The sequence below is a fragment of the Rhamphochromis longiceps genome, linkage group LG10 (assembly GCF_057381845.1).
Source record: "Rhamphochromis longiceps isolate RC_006_pf linkage group LG10, R_longiceps_female_GT1.1, whole genome shotgun sequence".
Taxonomy (NCBI): domain Eukaryota; kingdom Metazoa; phylum Chordata; class Actinopteri; order Cichliformes; family Cichlidae; genus Rhamphochromis; species Rhamphochromis longiceps.
This window is the reverse complement of record NC_140566.1, coordinates 14,396,352-14,412,444: the sequence shown is the minus strand read 5'-3', so window position 1 is coordinate 14,412,444 and position 16,093 is coordinate 14,396,352. Positions and strand designations below refer to the sequence as shown.

The following is a 16,093-nucleotide window of genomic DNA, read 5'->3' as shown; positions in this document are numbered from 1 at the left end:
TGGTAGACAGTACCACACTCCGGTGCTGCCTTCACGGCTTACTCACAGGCTCCATCCTCCGAGCTTTGCAACTTGAAGGTGCGTTCAAGTGCTGTCCTGTTGACAAATCACGCCAAATGGACCCTCAAATTTGCAAATCCACATCAAGGGTGATTTAACTGCCTATTTGATGCTACAGTTAATAGTTTGGGCACACTTTCTCATAGCATCGTATCTATGTATTTGTTGGTGCACTTGAGTTTAAAATCTTATTCCACGATTTTCTGTGCTTGGTGCTATGAGTGACAGTCATCTCGACAAAAATAAAAAGTTGTCGTTACTCAATACCAGTTTTAAAAATATGTAGTGAAAGGGTTGGTTAGTCAGCTATCTCTTTCAGTTCGCTTGTCATTCAAACACATTTTGGCGGGACTTGAATGCACCATACAAGCTGAGAGGGCATGTTTTTAGTTTCAAAACGTTCTGAGGGGGGGCTCAGCTGATTCAAAACACTGCCCTAAGCTTAAAAAAAGAAATATATTAGGGCCATTTGTACAGGTTTTTTTTTTATTACTTCCATACAAATATAGCAAAAAATGTTAATGTACTCCTAAACTTTTTTTAGTTGAAGTATCTGGATGCCATCTTTAAAACTGTGGGGAATCCTAATGTAATGCGCAACCACAACGTTCAGTAGCGCTATCTAGTGGCCAAGCCTTAACAACTCTACATGAGTGTCTCTCCCCCCTACTGCACTGTATGGCCCAGACAAACAGAAACCAGGAAGTGTTGCCAACATCTTATCATGCCAATCACTCTGTTTAAGGAAAAGTGAACAAAATGTGGAAGTGGGGCACTTTGAAACATCAACCTGTCAGTTTCCACTTTCTCAGACAATAGATCGAGCAGGGTGTTTTTAGACCAGAAAGGATCCGTGTGGCACGTTGTTAAACAGGTTGTTTAACTTTAAAAGCACTTCCTCTGAGAAGGGGTACAGGGTTCATGGTCTGATTGTGTTTTCTACTGTAAACTTGATCTCAGATCCTCAATACCGCTCACAGGTTATAGTTCTTGCAACCGGTCTGGGAAAACACAATCACTCATGACTGCAAGGTGTTTGTATGACCTGTGACACTTAAAGAATACAAAAATATTTTCATCTGCACATTTTCTTTGTCACACAAAGGTCATTAACAATCCATTCAGCTAAAGTGTTACTTGTTTTTAAAGTAAGTTACTCTAATGACCTTTTATAACAATATTTCAGTGTAACAAGAATAAATCAACACAACCATTTTATTTACATCACTTAATACCACTTGTGAATCACAAAAATATTGCATTGACTATGTGTGCAGCAACATTTCACTTCCTTTCAGGGCATTTTTCTCAATAGCATGACATCCAATATCTCCACTAAGTTCTCTCCTACAAGAGTCAAGAAACCAGGAAGGTTTTGACTGCCGCATAAACTGTATGAGTAATGATCACGGTGGCAAAGTCTCGCTTTAAAGTGTTGGTTTTATGTGACCACAAAGAGCAAATGCAGACATATTAAACCGTGTTAAGTTTATTCAAGGTAAACATCAGCCTCCTTAAGCACTTCCTCTTTTTGATGGAAGTAGTCCCTGAACCAGGATATATGCTCCTTCTTCTGCTGCACAGTCAGATAGGGGTTTCTGGACAGGCCGGTCACTACTAGCTCCATGAAGTGACGCACTGGCCCCTCACGAGGGAAGCCCTCCTCCAAGTGCTTCTCTAAGAAGATGTGCTCATGGAATGGGACCTTGGCTTCCTCTTCGAGGCCTAACACAGCAAGAATGAACAGTCAGTTTCTCTCTCAGAAAAATGTATTTTCCCCTCTTTTAAAAATAATGAAGTCAACCTTCGTTACTCACCAGCTTCATTGTTTACTGGGTACTGCCATAGTTTCCCTTCTTTGGTCCACTGGATCATTTCCTCAAACCCATTTCGAAGCATCTGATTGGTCGATAGAGACAACTGATTTGCAAAGTCCATGTCCCACAGAGTCGGCTTAGCTGAAAATATGATACAATGACGTTAAAAGCAAAAGATTTTGCAATGTGACATGAAATATGTTTACGGAGTGACAGGCATTAAAAGCATCACAGTCTTGACAAGCATTATTAAAGCACCATGCTTAACATGTTTGATACTGTGTCATGTTTCATCAGTTTAAGCTTGAAAAATCAACTGTCACTCATGACTTGCTTACTAGAAGTCTTCATGAGGAAGACCACTGTTAAGTCAGTGATCTTCTGGTGTGGTGCATACATTTTGAAGACAAACTTTAAAAATGTTTATTTTTAGGCGTTAACAATGAGACAAGTAACACCAAAAAGTGGCCTCTGTGAGCAAACATATGAAATGAACAGTAAGCTTCAAATTGAAAAAAAAGAAAGAAAAGAAAATCTAAATCCATCAATACCTGCTGCTGGTTCAATTCCATCTTCATCAGCAGAGGAGGTGAAGATGTTAAGTCTTTTCCCTAGCAACAAGTTCCTCCTTAAAAAAAGAAAGACATTAGACACAAGATCCATTAAAAACAACAACAAAAAAAACACAACAAAATGAGTGTGAAGAGCTGATAAAAATATTACCGTTTCCGAACACTGGACAGCTCGGAAGTGATTCCTCTGTAATGTGTATATCCTCGCCCGTCGTCATCAAACCGGATCTGATCGGCTGGCCAGGCATTCTGCCGGTTAGGATTCTTGCCTACTTTCATTTCAGCGATAATCACTCTGAGAAAATATTGTTTGATTATTTTTTGTTAAATAAGCTTTTCAGAAAAGAAAAACGGGGGGGGGGGGGGGGGGGGGAGAGAGTAACAATCTCATTAACTACAGTTATTGGGGACATACCCGAGGTTGTTAATGTCGCCTTTCTTCTGAGCCTCAGCGATTGCCTCGTGCTGCCTCAGCTGCCTGAGCAGCTCAGATTCAGCCTGGCTGTGGTTAGGCAGAGTGGAGGCAGCAGAAGATGCTGCAGCAACCAGATCAGGATCCAAAGTCTCACTAAAAACACAACCCAGGGGGGCACAAAATGAGTGAATGAAATGTGACAAAAGTATAGCTCCTAAGGTTTGGTTTTTAATTGTATGGACATAAGTATTGGGCTACTCTGAATTCAGGTGTTTTCATCTCCAATCAACCACTGATCCATGCAGTATACCTTTACAAACATTTGTGAATGAATGAGTCATTCTAAGGAGTTCATTGAAATCAAGTAGCTGTAATAATATGCAACAAGTCACATTAGTGGAGTTTCTTCCCTTCTAGAGATTCCACACTCAGCTGTATGTGGTATTGTTGCAAGGGAGAAACATTTTGGAACTACAGCAACTTAGCCATGAGCTGAGTCACCAAGTACTGAGGCGCACAGTGCATAGCACAGACTAAACCATTACAATCAGCACAAAAACTGTGTGCTGGGTGCTGGATGGCATAGGTTTCCATAGTTGAGCAGCTTGTGTAGGTCTAACATCTAGGTAGCCCAGTACTTTCCATGTGATGTAAGTAACTATAGATGAAATAAACTTGAAAGAGAATCATGTGGAGTGACTGCTGTTGTCATCTTACAACTTTATTGGCCAATGGTGTGAATAACACAAAAAACTTCAATAAGGCAATACAACCCTTCTCCAACTTCTCTCACCTCTGTGATGAATCATCCCCTGTAGCCTTCTGATACATACTGATGGTGCTCTCCATAGGTGCCGCCTTCGGCTTATATTGTGTAACAGACTCATAACTTTGCTTTGCCTTCAGGTTTTTGAGCTTCCTTTTGTTGGTGACTTCTACTTTCATGGCTCCAAGAAGATTCAGGAGACTCTCCTTCCCACTCTTAGCTGCATCATTCTTCGTTTTCGCTGGCTGCTTTGATGCAACCTGTTCAGTTTTAACATCTGTCTGCTGCTGTGTGGCGTCTCCATCATCTGCCTTTAACACCGCTGGCTCCTCCTTCAATTCGACCACCTCCGCTTGGTCACCCTCTTTAACTGCCTGTGTTTTCTGGTCTTGGTTATTCTTCTTTTCACAGAGCGAGCTTGAACTTGTGCTGAAGGTTTTTACCCCACATTTATTTGTAACCCTGTGTCGAGAGATAAACAGATTTGTGCATCAGAAGGAGCCAAATCTGAAAAGGTCACGATTCAGACTTTTGATAATTATTACATTAACACAATATCATCAATATTGAACGTAATAAATGCAAAGGAGGGGGCAACAGTGTCTGGAAAAAATAACATTATTATACATTATAGATTTGTATGCAATTCCATGCAGTTTTAATCTACACCATTTACAAGCATACCGCTTAAAGACAACATGACAACTTGTGATGCTTTGCATATATCTTATATAATATACATATTAGTCTGTGCATCTATACGTGAATCAAACTTTTTTTTTCAGGTCCGTGCGATTAACTTCACATACACATTACCATGGAAACAACCGCCTGAAGAGCTGTCAGTCAAGACGTCCATCCCCCTCTTTAGGCTAGAATAAGCTAGTTGCTAGCCACATGCTACTCTTGTTTAACGAAACAAGCAAAACTCAGCATATTTCGTTTGTACTGTGGCAACCTGTTCTTTGACATTAAGAAGCTCGGCAGCTGAGTCTCACGGTCATTAGTTACTCTGTTTCACAGTGTGGCCCGTTCAATCACAGCTAACAGTCACATGGTTACCTCACCTGAAAACCGTCTTGTCACATTTAGCTGCTAAAACACACGAGTCGTAGACATTGACTGAAGAACTTCGAGGCGCCAACAAAGTCCGAAATATAATTCTGTACATTGTGGCTTGTTGTGATGTCCTTCCACGCTCCTGTCGTTTACCTCCGTTGTTACCACATAAGGTCACCCCTGTAAACTTTAAGAGAATGACAGTTCCGTTCCAGGATGTGCAAAGACTCGATGTTTGCTCTTCAACGTAAGAGTGCCGAGTTTTAATTTAGTCTGGATTTATTTGTAACATTGGCAATCTCAATATTAAAGTAAATTTAATTAATTTCTTTAACATTTTAGTTGATTTGATTTTTAAATAAACTTTAGGCGGTTACTGTCAGTAGTATAGTCTCGCGAGACCGCAACCGGAACGTGAGTCAAAATGGCGACGAAACACAACCGCTCATTCACGAACTGAGGTCTCAGCTGCAGTCCGCGAATTAGTTTCTTATTTGCATCAAGAGATGGATATTCAGAGAGAAGAAATAGCTTCGCAAAATCAGCATTTTTGTAAACATTGATTGTTTTTATTCGCATAAGTTCCTGCTTATATTCAGAGAGGAGAAAGCAACTTCACACAGGTAAAACGTCAACGGAAGCTAAGTTATTAGCATGCAAGCTAACATGCTTAAAAATTAGCTTACCGCAAGTTAGTGTGAAATAAGTATATATTTATTCAGAAGCGTAAAGTTACCATAATTTCTTTATTTTTCACTGATCTTAGGTTCCAGTGAATATATATAAAGTGTGGCTTGTGTGTTACATGTTGTAGTTCGCTGTTGTTCCGTCAGTGTGAACAAACCCGCTCCTTGGAGCTCAGTGTGTTTGTTTACCTACAAAGTATTTGGAAAAGAGGAACTTGGACAATCTTTAAATCACTTAACATTATATTAAATGTGTAGTCTTCGCCTCCACATTAAGTTTCACAGTCTTTTTTTTTAAGATTTTAGATTTTATTTGATGGGTGTAATTACAACGCGCTAGCTTTGCAATACCTCCAGTCCTGTGAAATACCGTGGACTTGTTTTCATGATAACGTTGTATATCATCTTAAGAACAAGCTCCACAGACTTAATTGGTGTAGTTTTAAAACACGACTTCTCTCCTGTTGAGGTTTTGTTCGGTCTGTTATCGTTGCATTTACGTTAACAAATACATGCGAAACTTAGAGAATGTGTCTGACAGCAAATATGCTGTTGCTACCACAGGATCTATTATGAATAAGTTTTGTTGTGCTTTAACATTTGTTGCTGACCAGAAAGTTACTGTTGTCTCAGCAAACCTCCAAATAGTTTTTCATGTATTTGAGATTCTCTTATAACCCCTGCCAATCACCAGACGAGATTTTAGATCAGTGTTTGGGTCATTGTTGCACATCTCTACTATATAATAAGCCGTTATTGTATGCAGTGTCTTGAAGGGGTTCCTTTTGTGTGATTATCCACCTTAATGGTTTTGTCGTAGGGACTGCCCATCATTAATGAAAAGGGTTTTGGATGAGGGTCTCCTTGGAGATGTGTAGCTGTGAGGGTTTTTTTATGGTGAAACGCAATGGGACAATCTGTGTAGTTATTGCATTGAGTCTCGGAAACTAAAAGCACTACAAAAATGATCTACAAAAGGAAATATCTATAGTAAGTGAATTTAGCCTAAATGTCCTGGTTTGGTGGGTATGTAAACAAAGAGGAAAGAACATTGTACTTAGATCTGTGCAGGTATTCTGAGGAATATTCACTAAGCACCTCTAACATTCCCAATATACTTCAGGCCCAACAATAGCCACAGTAATCACACATAAAACCAATGTAAGGGAGCTGGGTTATCAGAACAAGACTCAGCTGTACACCTGCACTTAAAGGAAAAAGTACACTCTTTTGAAGATACTAATGTTCACATTTTGGATAGAGAAGCCACAAAGTTTGAAATATGAGTAAAGGATGCTTCCTATGTGCACCTATAGCAACTGAGGTGGTGGACTATATAACAGTCAGCTATAATGCATTCTTGAGATCAATTCGCACTCACACCTTGACCCATGTCATCTTAATGGCTCACATGATGGGCAGGCTTAGCTGACATGTTACAGAGAATTCACAGCATGGCATGTGACCTTAGTGTGTCACACCCTGAAACTTGTGACCCTGATGACACGAAGACAGAGTGGGTCAGTGACATTCAGGACCACCTTCAAGGTGGCAACACATTAGAAGTTAAATACCTGGGAATCCTCATCAGCCTTTAGAACTGAAGAAGCCTTTTCAATGAGAGCTGAAATGTCTCCCAAGACCCTACAAGAACAAGTCCACTTGCCTTCAAAGGAAGCTTTTAAGACTTGATTATAAGCTATTTATAATCAGAACTCTGTCAACAACATAGTATCACACTGTGATTGTTACTTTAAGTCCATTTGAGTATCTACAATTGGCTATGAACTATTAGAATTTTGTGTTTTAGTTCTAAGTGTGATCTTGACTTTGTGTGTGTGTCTACGAGAGGTTATATTTACAGACCTGTGTGCTTTCTTATGTCAGCCATGGCGGAAGAACGTCGGCAGAAGCACTGTTCGGTCGTCCTGCCTACAGAGTCAATGAAGGCCATGGCAGAGTCTGTGGGAGTGGGGCAGTTACAGGAGGACAGCTGTGTAGCTCTAAGTGAAGAGGTCAGCTACAGAATAAAAGAAATTGCACAGGTAAAGTATGAATTATCAGAGAAAATATTGCCTTTTATTTATGTGGAAGAAAAATGCTCAAAAAACAGTTACTGGAAAATCCAGATTTATATTTAAATCCTCTTTGGTGGTTTTTTTTCTCCTTTTACATAGGATGCTTTGAAATTTATGCACCATGGGAAGAGACGTAAATTAACCACCAGCGATATAGACAATGCTCTCAAATTAAAAAATGTGGAAGTAAGTGAGAACTTGTGTGTTTTTAAATTAAGTACTTTTTGCTGGCTTATTAAGTGATTTGATGGATGCAGTTGGAAGGCAAGCAAGTCTCAATTAATTCCTTTCGGTACAGCCCCTGTATGGCTTCCAGTCGCAAGAGTTTATCCCTTTTCGTTTTGCGAGTGGCGGTGGAAGAGAGCTTCATTTCTACGAGGAAAAGGAAGTTGACCTCAGTGACATTATAAACACGCCTCTTCCCAGAGTCCCACTAGATGTGTCTCTTAAAGGTATTCAGAGAGTCAATTTTTTTTTGTATATTTTTGTCCAGTAGTATATTTAACTTGTACTCTGTGCTTGTTTGTTCATCACCAGCTCACTGGTTAAGTATTGAGGGGATGCAACCAGCTATTCCAGAAAATCCACCACCAGGTTAGCGCTGACCAGATTTTTTTCTATTAAAGTACAAAGTTAAATATCTGGAGAAGAAACGTAGACACATTAGATATATTTTGTTTCCTTTTTAGCAACAAAAGAGCAACAGAAAGTTGAATCTACAGAGCCTCTCAAAGTAGTCAAACCTGGTCAGGAGGAGGAAGGTACGATTCAAGGCAAGGGTCAGGGCACAACAACTCCTGACGGTAAAGGTCAGTGTCTTGTTTTCTATTTAACTTTTTTTTCTCTTACATTTCCCTGCTTTAGTTCATTTCAGTTTTGCCTTCACAATGCTTGTTGATAATGTTTATCTGTATCCGTCTTGTTCAGGAAAGGAAAAGGGTCTAATAAGGTTGAAACCACGCAGCACTCATGAGCTTTCTGTTGAACAGCAGCTCTACTACAAGGAAATCACAGAAGCATGTGTTGGATCCTGTGAAGCTAAGAGAGCTGTAAGTTCTGCCTCTACTTTATATTAGTATTTTGTATTATTGAACATTTTAGTAATGGTTTTGTTTTATTAATGAAAACTACAAATGTATTATACAATAAATATATATATAAAAATATAATATAACTTAAACTTGTGCATAAAACAAAATGCCCTTCACTGTTTTTTCTTGGAAGGCCAAAAAAAAGAGTTCTGTCTGAGTTTAAGTGAGTTTAAATGAGTATCTGGCGATTGCAAAGAAGAAAAGCGAACATATCCACATTCTCTGCTGTCAGCTTTCAGCAAACTGCCTAATTCTTCATGCCAGACTAAGTTAACAGGTCATCTGCACACATTCGAGTTTATTTACAATTCGCTGTCCAAAACTGACAGCGGTGGATCGAGCAGCTACAGAGTAGAGCAGGGCGATATGGCCAAAAATATTTATCACGATATATATTTGAAAATTTGCGATAACGATATAACTGACGATATAATTGATGCGAGACAAAATACAACTCCACAACATTACTAGCGCAAAAAGACAACCTTCCATTTATTTTCACGTAAACAAGAAGCTGGTTTTTATGTACATTAAAGCTTTATAAAAATGTATCAGTGCAAATGCAAATTCCTTGCTGAAAGTTTAACTCAAAGGCATTTCCAGTAGAAATGGGCTGACATATCCTGAGCATAACCATGTATAATATCCACTGAAGTTAAAAAGAGGTGCTTTGCAACATTAAACTGCAGTGTGCAGTACGCATTTTTCGGACCATAAGGTGCACGGGATTATAAGGCACATTAAGCGAAACAAAGCAGTCAGATAAATCAAACTTTATTAAACTCATTCTTCTTGCTTCCTCCACTTCTGTACCATTGATTCATTAGTGTTGAATTCTCTGGCAGCTGCTCTATTCCCATGTTGTTGCAGTATATTAATGACTAACCTCGTATTGTGGATGGATTATCTCAGTTGTTCTCCTGACTGAAGTTTGGTCCGTTTACAGCATCCTGCCATGCGATTGCATTTGTCTCTAACCATGAAGAACCTTCACGTTAACTTTTATAAGTGGAAAAGTGTTAGTGTTCGTCCTCCAGCTTCACTGTTTATGTTATGCTAACATAGCTGTGTCGCTAGCGATCACGTAGCACATCATTATATACCAGCTAGCCCAACTTCAGTAACCCTACAAACGTCACTGCTGTTTAGTTTCCTGTCTTCATTTATGTTGGAAGTGATAGCAGAGCTGTACGTTTGATTTTTTTCAGAAATCTCTCAGTCAGAACATGCAATATCATGCTTAGGTAACTAGCGAAACTAGCGAGCTAACTTCCGCTAGCTTCCTGCTAACTTCTAACTCCGTTAAATGTAATAACTTTTGTTTTCATGGATGCCTGGAAGTTAAACTTCATAGTTACACCTGGTAAAGCAGCAATGCTGATCGTTTTATTAAAGATGAAATAATTTAGACAGTTTTCAACTCTCAGTGATGCTGCAGTGTTGTTTGACCTGAAGTCAAATATACGGAGTTTAGGACCCAGATTACTCCCAGATTTAAGAGCATCTTAGTCCGACAAATACGACAATAACAACGGCCGCTTGCATGTTCTGCAAAAAAATGTGCTTTGTTGTGTATCTGACGGACAAACACCAAACCAGTTCCACATCATGGAAGTTGCACCATTTTTACAAACCAATTCTGGTTCCTCAACAATCGGCCATGTGCGTATGAAAACAAAGGCACTGCGCATGCGCGTTTTACTCCCATTCTATCGCGATATTTCATTTTCCTATCGTTGCCTAACATTATACCGGTATTACCGTGAACGGTATAATATGGCCCAGCCCTACTACAGAGCTCTCTTTTCTTCATGTTGGAGCTTGTTGATCAGGTGGTTTGATGAAGGACTAAAGCTAACTTTTCCCAGTGAAGCTTTTAATGGTAAGCACAGAAACATGTGCTGCTGTTTTGGATGCCTAGAAAATCTAATGGCGCAGCCTCTGTGCACTTTGTGTGTGTGTGTGTGTGTGTGTGTGTGTGTGTGTGTGTGTGTGTGTGTGTGTGTGTGTGTGTGTGTGTGTGTGTGTGTGTGTGTGTGTACAGACTGTGGCCCCACATTAAACTACTAACATGGTGATAGTTGAGTCCTACAGAGTCATGGATTTCTAAAAGCATTAAAAAAAAATGTCATCTGGGATTTTTTATTTTTTTATTTAGTTGTTTGTGTTACTTATTCTAAAACGGGTTGTTGTTGTTGTTATAAAGTAAAATAGTAGTGCAGTCTAATTCTGTCATACTATCAAAAAGTTATTTCAGGCCAGTTTGTCACCTGACTTCTCTTTTTAAAAATGTTTGTATATATTTCGCACAGGAAGCCTTACAGAGTATTGCTACCGATCCTGGACTTTATCAGATGCTTCCAAGATTCAGCACATTTATTTCTGAGGGCGTAAGCACATTTCCAACATCTTGTCTTCTCAACCATTTCTTTACCTCACAAAAAAGCCCTGAGCATATTTGTGTTCAAAGTGCTGACCTTAGGCTCTCTTCAAAGGTGCGTGTAAACGTGGTGCAAAACAACTTGGCTCTCCTGATTTATCTGATGCGGATGGTCAAAGCTCTGATGGACAACCCCACCCTGTATCTGGAAAAATACGTAAGTGATGGAAACAAATACAATGTTGTATTATTTTATGAAGCTTGTAACCCAAAACATACTTTCAATGTGATATTCAATTTTTTTTTTCTCTTTTTCTCTCCATCTACAGCTCCATGAGCTCATCCCGGCTGTGGTAACCTGTATTGTGAGTAAGCAGCTGTGTTTGCGACCGGATGTTGACAACCACTGGGCTTTACGGGACTTTGCTGCTCGTCTTATGGCCCAAAGTTGTAAAACCTTCAGTACAACAACCAACAACATTCAGTCTCGTATTACCAAGACTTTTACCAAGGTGAAGTTTTTCTTTGGTAATAAATATGTTGTTCCCATATTGAAGATGTTTTGATATTTTATATATATAGTGAAATGCACAGAGCAGTTAGGGTTAGGGTGATTGGCAGTAATAAATTGGCTATAGGTGTGAATGGGTGTCTGTTGCTCTCTTATCCTTACGAGAGATTTGCAACCTGTCCAGAATGAGCACCAACTTGTATCTTATGATGGCTGGAATAGACTTCATAAGAGACTAAATTGGATATGTGGAAAAGGGGGGATGGAGGGAATCATGCAGAGTATAAATTTGTTTAACTCTCTATCAAGTATTAAACAGGCTCTCTGGATGTATTTCATAATTTTGGCTGTAATACTTTTAAAATGACAAAATAATTCTCTTCTTTCAGCAACCATTCCATTTATCTCTGTTCTTTTTCTCTTTCATTTTCCCAAATAGTACTGTGAAGTGCACATGGTGTAGTGTAGGCGGTGTTAATTTGTCTGTCAGAAGTTAAACTAAATAGCTTCACAGTTTCTCAAAATCTAATTGATGACAGTGTAAAAATGCAGGTATGCATCAAGCTGTGTTGTGCAAGTATGTCTTAAAATTATTAATAATAATAATCAGTAACCAAATATGTCATTGCCAATTTGTAAAAAAACAAACAAATTCTAGTTGTATTTTAATGTTGTTTAAGAGTGTATCTACCCTTTTGCTCTTTAGTCTGATGGAATCTTACTGGCCCTGTTTTGTGAGCGTTGTTTAAGCAGGTGTGAACTTGGTAATCTCCTGTTGCGACTGAAGCGCTCTGAAGCTTTTCTTTGTGCTTTGCATTCTTACGTAGTAACAGTTCGATAATAAACCTTTACCTCACAAATGTATCCTCTAGTCCAGGACACAACAGTTGAAAATTCTCATGTGATTCACAGGGAGGCTTTGTAGCTTTTTTGGACTGATTCAGAACAGGCAGTCAAACACCAAGTAGGAAAACACAGCAAAACACATGAATCCACTTTTTTTTCTTCTTCCAGAGTTGGCTGGATGATAAAACGCAGTGGACGACACGGTACGGCTGCATCGCTGGACTTGCAGAACTGGGACCAGATGTGAGTGGGGTTTTGTTTCCTCTTCTTCTTGTTCTGTCTGTTGCAGTGAAACCAACCTGCTGTTTTTATCTTTTATCCTCTGTAGGTGATAAAGACATTGATAATTCCTCGGCTTGCTGTAGAAGGTGCTCGGATCAAAGCAGTGATGGAAGGACCTGTGATCTCTAATATCGATAAGATAGGAGCTGAACATGTTCAAAGCCTCCTACTGGTAATATATGAACTTTTCTGAGTCTCATACATTAGTTTGTAAACTAGAGCAGTCCAAACAGATTACATAAACCCTGAGATTGTTATTAAAGTGTTTTGTTTTCCCTTCTCCTTTTTACAAAGAAACATTGTGCCAGTGTTATTGCCAAATTGCGATCTCCGCCTGACAACGTGGAGCAGTATCGCACAGAATATGGTTATCTCGGACCCATGCTTTGCTCCCATGTAATGAAGGCCAGGACTCAAGCAGCACTGCAAGCTCAGCAAGTCAACAGAACGACATTAACAATCACTCAGGTATAACTTACACCCAGTTATCACCAAAGTATCCTATACCATACCATCATTTATTTATATAGCAATTTAAAAACAACACACGGCCGACCAAAGTGCTGTACAGCAGAAATACTAAAAGTATATAAGTAAAACTATATGAATAATTATTATTATTTTTAATTTACAATTAACAACAAAATAACAGTGTCAGTTACCCGCTAATTCAAAAGTGAGGGAATGAAAATAAGTTTTGATTCTGGATTTAAAGACCACCACTGAAGAAGATTGCCTGATGTGAAGAGGAAGATGATTCCAAAGCTTCGGGGCAACAATAGAGAATGCTCAGTCTCCTCTAAGTTTCAGCCAAGACTGAGAGCAACAGCTGCTCAGGCTAACCGGCGTGAACGAGGGGGGACATAGGGCTTCGGCAGGTCGGACACATATACGGGCGCCAGACCATTTAAGGCTTAAAAAAAACAGTAAAAGGGTTTTAAAATGGATTCTAAATTCAATTGGAAGCCAGTGTAAGGAGGCCAGAACTGGAGTAAAATGCTCAAATTTTCTTTCACCAGTTAAAATCCGTGCGGCAGCATTTTGCACCAGTTGCACCAGAGTTCCCTGGCTAACCTTTATTAAAAGGGAGTTAGAGTAAACCAAGGGTGAGGTTATAAAAGCATGATGGCAGTTTCCAAGTCATGCCTGGGGAAAAAAAGGCTTAAGCTTTGACAGACGTCTGAGGTAATAGAATGAAGATTTTCACCACTCCATTTACGTGGCTGTTAAAATGTAAATGAATGTATATTTAAAAATACTTATCTGTAATAAGAGAATTCAAAATTAAAATGGCATATTAAGATTATTACAAGTGCTATTGGTAACTAGTACGTTTGCCTTCGTTTAATAATGAACAATGACACTTTCTTTCAGCCGCGTCCCACCCTTTCAGTCTCACAAAGCGGGCTAAGTGGGTCATCAGGTCCTCGCACTCCCAGCATCATTAAGGTCCCAAGCTCCCTCACACTGATGTCGCCACGACCTGGTACCCCATCACAGCCATCTCCTCCAGCTACTAAGTACATTGTTATGGCAACCAGTGCAGGAGCTGCCTCAACTCAGCAGGTGATTTTAGTTTTTTACCACCACTACAGGAAATCTTTATAAACTGTTTTTCCATAAAGGCACAAAGCCTTTCTCATATACTTGACCTTCATATTGGCATGATAATGTGCCAGATTTGACATTTTATAAATGCTTAGTGTTACAAAATGGAAACGCAGTGACAAAACTTACTGAATAAAGATTGCTGTTGATGATTGTGACTTCTAATAAAATCTACAACTGCTTGCATGTTTTTTGTCTATCGTCAGGTCATAACTCTCAGCTCTTCACAGTCAGCTTCACCAGTAACTAGTACTGTTCCCAGTGCTACATCTACCTTGCAGCCTTTGGTAAAACTGGAGCCTGGCAGTGGCCCTGGACTGACAGCTTCACGACCTCTGCAGAAGTACATAGTCGTGTCTCTTCCCTCGTCTGCCTCGTCGTCTTTGGAGACTAAGAGCTCTGTGCTACCCACCTCAATCTCCTCAAGTTCACTAGATGGAGGGATGAAGCTGGAACGGTCCGAGTCTCCTGGAGCAAGCACACAGTCGCCACACTGAGACTTGTATGAGTAGTGGAGATTCCTATCAAGTTGGAGCACCTGAGCACACAAGGAGATTTGTTTGGGCTGAACTTAATGGGGCAACCTCTGAGGTGATATGAGGGGGCAATATCTGAACTCTTGACTGATTGAGAGAAAATGTGACCAGAGGTAAATATGTTGATGCCCGATGAAAACCGACCAATCTGTGACATCTTCACTGTTTCAGCTTATATTCAAATTGATTTCATGTTTCTTTTTTACCCTAAAATAAATGATTTTTTATGAAATCTTTCAACTGTATGTGATTTTTACATTTCTGTTGTCATTTTAAGTGATTCTTTGGTATTGTCATTTTTGGTATGGATGGCTCTCAGAGTTTGTAAATTGCTGCCAACATCCAATATCTGAGCTTGCAAAACAATCCACATGGGCACCAAGTCAGTGCAATAAATGAAAAAGGTGCAGTACAGTGAGGACAAACAACAGAAATGCTACAGTAGAGGGATTCTGCTCTAGTCACATAAAAACTTGGCTATTTTAATTACAGCTTGCCAATTTTTTTGTACTCTTTATATTTTCAGATGAAATTTAAATATATAACTCCAAACTTGCATTAAATTTGAGGAAAATATGTATGAATTTGTATAAATCAAGTTTGCTGCTACATTGTTGTGTGTAAATGGGTCTAATGTGTAATGAAAGGCAGCTTTAAGCCCAAAGGTTATAAGATAACCTGCAAAAAAAGACTCAGCCTCAACAAAACTTAGTTTGAATTCAAAGTACCCATAAAAAAGTTTTTAAAAAAAGATTCAATCCTGCATTTGAAATGTTGAGCGAAAGGTCACTGAATGCAGAATGATTTCTGTCAGCAAGTGAAAACTGCAGAATAATGCCTTTTGTTTTATATACTGCAATATTTATAGAGATGACATATAGTGTTACTTTGTGGTAAATATGAATTTTAAAGGCTTTTCTTTGCTTAAGTCAATAAAGAAAAATAGAGGCCACAACTGCGTTGTTTTACTTTTATTAGACCTTTGAAAGTAAAAACGGTGAAAGAAGTACAATTCTTTTGCAGCTGTTAAAGTTTTCAAATACAGTGAAAATGAAACGTTGAGGCAGTTCACCCCCAAAGTAAAAGCTGCACCTATTGGAATTCTTTCAGTAAATTTAAGAGCTGAACCACATACACAAGCAAATACAGTAGTTTAAATACTGGACACTTTTCATATCTTTCTATTACTTTCACACAGCTAGTCTCCTGTGTTGTGTGATGAGGGTTGTGATTCACGTGTACATATACATAATCTTTTTTTGTTTGTTTTTGGGGTTGTTGTTTTTTTTAATGTTTTTGACTGAGCTCACTTGTCACTTCGGGTGACTATTATCACAATAGGAGAAAAAATTTCAATATTTAAATTTCTTGAAGCTTTTAACTGTA

General features: G+C 39.0%; 2 protein-coding genes across 2 annotated transcripts; one reads left to right on the top strand and one right to left on the bottom strand.

The window, feature by feature from the left end:
* Window positions 1-1,257: 1,257 nt before the first annotated feature.
* Window positions 1,258-4,878, bottom strand: mrps31 (mitochondrial ribosomal protein S31). The gene is made up of 7 exons (XM_085420365.1): window positions 4,698-4,878; window positions 3,658-4,092; window positions 2,865-3,017; window positions 2,601-2,744; window positions 2,429-2,505; window positions 1,878-2,018; window positions 1,258-1,785 (listed from the first exon to the last, which is right to left on the bottom strand). The coding sequence occupies exons 1-7, from the start codon at window positions 4,799-4,801 to the stop codon at window positions 1,550-1,552; spliced, it is 1,290 nt and encodes a 429-aa protein (XP_085276491.1). The 5' UTR covers window positions 4,802-4,878; the 3' UTR covers window positions 1,258-1,549.
* Window positions 4,879-5,097: 219 nt separating this feature from the next.
* On the top strand, window positions 5,098-14,947 carry taf6 (TAF6 RNA polymerase II, TATA box binding protein (TBP)-associated factor). Its single transcript, XM_085420364.1, has 15 exons — window positions 5,098-5,312; window positions 7,263-7,420; window positions 7,553-7,639; window positions 7,752-7,905; window positions 7,991-8,047; window positions 8,143-8,262; window positions 8,381-8,502; window positions 10,857-10,934; window positions 11,040-11,141; window positions 11,254-11,436; window positions 12,450-12,524; window positions 12,610-12,735; window positions 12,858-13,031; window positions 13,938-14,129; window positions 14,378-14,947. Exons 2-15 carry the CDS (start codon window positions 7,265-7,267, stop codon window positions 14,666-14,668), a joined length of 1,917 nt encoding a protein of 638 aa, XP_085276490.1. The 5' UTR covers window positions 5,098-5,312; window positions 7,263-7,264; the 3' UTR covers window positions 14,669-14,947.
* The last annotated feature ends 1,146 nt before the right edge of the window (window positions 14,948-16,093 follow it).

Bases quoted from the DNA above. Each gene is read 5' to 3' on its own strand.
- mrps31 (XM_085420365.1), bottom strand. From the start codon at position 4,801: ATGTACAGAATTATATTTCGGACTTTGTTGGCGCCTCGAAGTTCTTCA. The intron at 4,093-4,697 runs GTGAGGTAACCA...CTCTCGACACAG, and splicing joins TGTGACAAGACGGTTTTCAG to GGTTACAAATAAATGTGGGG. The intron at 2,506-2,600 runs GTAATATTTTTA...TCTTTTTTTAAG, and splicing joins CTGTCCAGTGTTCGGAAACG to GAGGAACTTGTTGCTAGGGA.
- taf6 (XM_085420364.1), top strand. From the start codon at position 7,265: ATGGCGGAAGAACGTCGGCAGAAGCACTGTTCGGTCGTCCTGCCTACA. The intron at 7,906-7,990 runs GTATTCAGAGAG...GTTCATCACCAG, and splicing joins ACTAGATGTGTCTCTTAAAG to CTCACTGGTTAAGTATTGAG. The intron at 8,263-8,380 runs GTCAGTGTCTTG...CGTCTTGTTCAG, and splicing joins AACAACTCCTGACGGTAAAG to GAAAGGAAAAGGGTCTAATA.